General features: G+C 51.5%; 1 protein-coding gene across 1 annotated transcript in view; it reads right to left on the bottom strand.

Annotated features, from left to right (window-relative positions):
• Positions 1-5,000, bottom strand: part of LOC106595228 (uncharacterized) — a 5,830-nt gene that overhangs the window by 767 nt on the left and 63 nt on the right. The window contains exon 1 of the mRNA XM_045713124.1: positions 3,644-5,000. This exon is cut by the window's right edge and continues 63 nt beyond it. Coding sequence (XP_045569080.1) covers positions 3,644-4,318 — 675 coding nt within the window. The 5' untranslated portion in view covers positions 4,319-5,000. The remainder of the gene's footprint in view (positions 1-3,643) is intronic.

The following is a 5,000-nucleotide window of genomic DNA, read 5'->3' on the forward strand; positions in this document are numbered from 1 at the left end:
ACTTGGGAAGGTTGAACACCAGACGGGCTGCGGCGTTCTGGATGAGTTGTAGGGGTTTAATGGCACAGGCAGGGAGCCCAGCCAACAGCGAGTTGCAGTAATCCAGACGGGAGATGACAAGTGCCTGGATTAGGACCTGCGCCGCTTCCTGTGTGAGGCAGGGTCGTACTCTGCGAATGTTGTAGAGCATGAACCTACAGGATCGGGTCACCGCCTTGATGTTGGTGGAGAACGACAGGGTGTTGTCCAGGGTCACGCCAAGGCTCTTAGCACTCTGGGAGGAGGACACAAGGGAGTTGTCAACCGTGATGGCGAGATCATGGAACGGGCAGTCCTTCCCCGGGAGGAAGAGCAGCTCCGTCTTGCCGAGGTTCAGCTTGAGGTGGTGATCCGTCATCCACACTGATATGTCTGCCAGACATGCAGAGATGCGATTCGCCACCTGGTTGTCAGAAGGGGGAAAGGAGAAGATTAATTGTGTGTCGTCTGCATAGCAATGATATGAGAGACCATGTGAGGATATGACAGAGCCAAGTGACTTGGTGTATAGCGAGAATAGGAGTGGGCCAAGAACAGAGCCCTGGGGGACACCAGTGGTGAGAGCACGTGGTGCGGAGACAGATTCTCGCCACGCCACCTGGTAGGAGCGACCTGTCAGGTAGGACGCAATCCAAGCGTGCGCGGTGCCGGAGATGCCCAGCTCGGAGAGGGTGGAGAGGAGGATCTGATGGTTCACGGTATCAAAGGCAGCAGATAGGTCTAGAAGGATGAGAGCAGAGGAGAGAGAGTTAGCTTTAGCAGTGCGGAGAGCCACCGTGACACAGAGAAGAGCAGTCTCAGTTGAATGCCCAGTCTTGAAACCTGACTGATTAGGATCAAGAAGGTCATTCTGAGAGAGATAGCAAGAGAGCTGGCCAAGCACGGCGCGTTCAAGAGTTTTGGAGAGAAAGGAAAGAAGGGATACTGGCCTGTAGTTGTTGACATCGGAGGGATCGAGTGTAGGTTTTTTCAGAAGGGGTGCAACTCTCGCTCTCTTGAAGACGGAAGGGACGTAGCCAGCGGTCAAGGATGCGTTGATGAGCGAGGTGAGGTAGGGAGAAGGTCTCCGGAAATGGTCTGGAGAAAAGAGGAGGGGATAGGGTCAAGTGGGCAGGTTGTTGGGCGGCCGGCCGTCACAAGACGCGAGAGTTCATCTGGAGAGAGAGGGGAGAAAGAGGTCAAAGCACAGGGTAGGGCAGTGTGAGCAGGACCAGCAGTGTCGTTTGACTTAGCAACGAGGATCGGATGTCGTCAACCTTCTTTTCAAAATGGTTGACGAAGTCATCCGCAGAGAGGGAGGAGGGGGGGAGGGGGAGGAGGATTAAGGAGGGAGGAGAAGGTAGCAAAGAGCTTCCTAGGGTTAGAGGCAGATGCTTGGAGTTTAGAGTGGTAGAAAGTGGCTTTAGCAGCAGAGACAGAAGAGGAAAATGTAGAGAGGAGGGAGTGAAAGGATGCCAGGTCCGCAGGGGAGGCGAGTTTTCCTCCATTTCCGCTCGGCTGCCCGGAGCCCTGTTCTGTGAACTCGCAGTGAGTCGTCGAGCCACGGAGCAGGAGGGGAGGACCGAGCCGGCCTGGAGGATAGGGGACAGAGGAAATCAAAGGATGCAGAGAGGGAGGAGAGGAGGGTTGAGGAGGCAGAATCAGGAGATAGGTTGGAGAAGGTTTGAGCAGAGGGAAGAGATGATAGGATGGAAGAGGAGAGAGTAGCGGGAGAGAGAGAGCGAAGGTTGGGACGGCGCAATACCATCCGAGTAGGGGGAGAGTGAGAAGTGTTGGATGAGAGCGAGAGGGAAAAGGATACAAGGTAGTGGTCGGAGACTTGGAGGGGAGTTGCAATGAGATTAGTGGAAGAACAGCATCTAGTAAAGATGAGGTCAAGCGTATTGCCTGCCTTGTGAGTAGGGGGGGAAGGTGAGAGGGTGAGGTCGAAAGAGGAGAGGAGTGGAAAGAAGGAGGCAGAGAGGAATGAGTCAAAGGTAGACGTGGGGAGGTTAAAGTCACCCAGAACTGTGAGAGGTGAGCCATCCTCAGGAAAGGAACTTATCAAGGCGTCAAGCTCATTGATGAACTCTCCAAGGGAACCTGGAGGGCGATAAATGATAAGGATGTTAAGCTTGAAAGGGCTGGTAACTGTGACAGCATGGAATTCAAATGAGGAGATAGACAGATGGGTCAGGGGAGAAAGAGAGAATGTCCACTTGGGAGAGATGAGGATTCCAGTGCCACCACCCCGCTGGCTCGATGCTCTAGGGGTATGCGAGAACACGTAGTCAGACGAGGAGAGAGCAGTAGGAGTAGCAGTGTTATCTGTGGTGATCCATGTTTCCGTCAGCGCCAGGAAGTCTAGGGACTGGAGGGTAGCATAGGCTGAGATGAACTCAGCCTTGTTGGCCGCAGACCGGCAGTTCCAGAGGCTGCCGGAGACCTGGAACTCCACGTGGGTCGTGCGCGCTGGGACCACCAGGTTAGAGCGGCAGCGGCCACGCGGTGTGGAGCGTTTGTATGGCCTGTGCAGAGGAGAGAGAACAGGGATAGGCGGACACATAGTAGACAAGCTACAGAAGAGGCTACGCTAATGCAAATGAGATTGGAGTGACAAGTGGACTACACGTCTCGAATGTTCAGGAAGTTAAGCTTACGTTGCAAAAATGTTATTGACTAAAATGATACAGTACTGCTGGCTGGTGGAGTAGGCTAGCTAGCAGTGGCTGCGTTGTTGACTTTGAACGTGTAGCTGGCTAGGTAACCTCGGTAGTTTCAGTACTACACCTTGTCATGATACAAAGCAACTTTGTAGCTAGCTAGCTAACATAACACTAATCAAGACGTTCCTTGTAGTGTATTTAGTTTCAACAATGCTGCTCGTCGGTAATAGTTGGCTAGGTTAGGAAAAATGGCGTCGCGGGGACGGAAATAGCTGGCTAGCTAACCTCGATGGCTGGCTAGCTAACAATTATCAATTAACAATTATCAAGCTATGACAAAGACAACTAGGTAGCTCGCTAGGTAACACTGCACTAGTCAAATCGTTCCGTTGTGAAGTATTAGTAACTACAGCGCTGCTAGTCGGTAACGGATGGCTATCTGGCAGTGGGTTAATGATGACTAGGTGTGTTGAGTAAGTCTGGCGCCGCGTCGCGGCTGGCTAGCACACCTCGATAATACTCAAACTCAAGCTACACAATTATCTTAGAGACAGCACAGACAACTATGTAGCTGGCTAACTAACACTAACACCACACTAATCAAGTCGTTGCGTTGTAATGTAATAGTTTCTGCGGTGCTGTTAGTCGGTAGAAGTTGGCTAGCTAACAGTGATGACTAGCTAGCTAGCAGCTAGCAGTGTTGACTACGTTAGGAGGACGAAGATAGCTAGCCTCGATAATTACTCAGTTACTCTAAACTACACAATTATCTTTGATACAAAGACGGCTATGTAGCTAGCTAAGAAGAATTGCTCAGATCAAACAAATCAAGCCTTTGTAATGTAGCGAAGTGGAATATTACCTGTGGAGCGAAGCGTGGTGCGACTGCTCGCTCCAAACCGGAAGTCAGACACGTTGTAGTGCTGCTGATCCTACTGACAGCCATCACCACCTCATACCTTCTCCACCGTGCTCCACCTCTGTTGGTCTCTGCCCACCTTCTCCACCGTGCTCCACCTCTGTTGGTCTCTGCCCACCTTCTCCACCGTGCTCCACCTCTGTTGGTCTCTGCCCACCTTCTCCACCGTGCTCCACCTCTGTTGGTCTCTGCCCACCTTCTCCACCGTGCTCCACCTCTGTTGGTCTCTACCCACCTTCTCCACCGTGCTCCACCTCTGTTGGTCTCTGCCCACCTTCTCCACCGTGCTCCACCTCTGTTGGTCTCTGCCCACCTTCTCCACCGTGCTCCACCTCTGTTGGTCTCTGCCCACCTTCTCCACCGTGCTCCACCTCTGTTGGTCTCTACCCACCTTCTCCACCGTGCTCCACCTCTGTTGGTCTCTGCCCACCTTCTCCACCGTGCTCCACCTCTGTTGGTCTCTGCCCACCTTCTCCACCGTGCTCCACCTCTGTTGGTCTCTGCCCACCTTCTCCACCGTGCTCCACCTCTGTTGGTCTCTGCCCACCTTCTCCACCGTGCTCCACCTCTGTTGGTCTCCGCCCACCTTCTCCACCGTGCTCCACCTCTGTTGGTCTCTGCCCACCTTCTCCACCGTGCTCCACCTCTGTTGGTCTCTGCCCACCTTCTCCACCGTGCTCCAGCTTTGCTGATGTAGTTGGAGATCAGACTTCATTGTTCTCCTCCATGTTGTCTTGGGCTTCCCCCAGTTGCATCTGTACTCTTTCTTAGAACGTGTCCAATCTAACTCGAGCCTTGTATCTTCAGTATTGTATTCACAGGCACATCAACTGAAATAAAAAGCAAAAGGGTAGGTTTGTTAGGTTTTCAAGTGGTAATTTATCCAAGTCTGCCCATTTAGTAAATGTTCTGTAATGGTTTTCTGAATTGTGAGGTAAATGGTGGTCTATATGTATGGAAGCATGTAGGATATGGTTAAAGACTACACACCTCATCATCTGACATGTTGTGCCATCTTTCTACCAAACACCGCTGACCTGAGGGCTGTCAACACACATTACTACTACTACTATAATGGTCTGCAATAACAGTCTACAGTATAACGCTAGTTTATAAGGCCAACGTCCAGTTTAAAAGTGGCTTGTTGAGATGACAACTGAGTTGTTCCTCTCACTAACCTTCCCCTGAACTGAGTTCCCCCCCAACATCAAAGACATCTCATTTTCCCTTATCCTCTCTGTGAAATAATAAACAAATCAAATTCATCTTTGTAGACAGGGGATGCAGCCTACATGGCACCCTATTCCCTTTGTAGTGCTCTTCTTTCGATGGGCTCTGGTCAGAAGTAGTGTGCTGTATAGGGATTTGGGTGCCATTTGGGATGCATGAAAATAAGA

This window comes from Salmo salar, unplaced genomic scaffold, assembly GCF_905237065.1.
Source record: "Salmo salar unplaced genomic scaffold, Ssal_v3.1, whole genome shotgun sequence".
In the NCBI taxonomy this organism is placed as follows: Eukaryota; Metazoa; Chordata; class Actinopteri; order Salmoniformes; family Salmonidae; genus Salmo; species Salmo salar.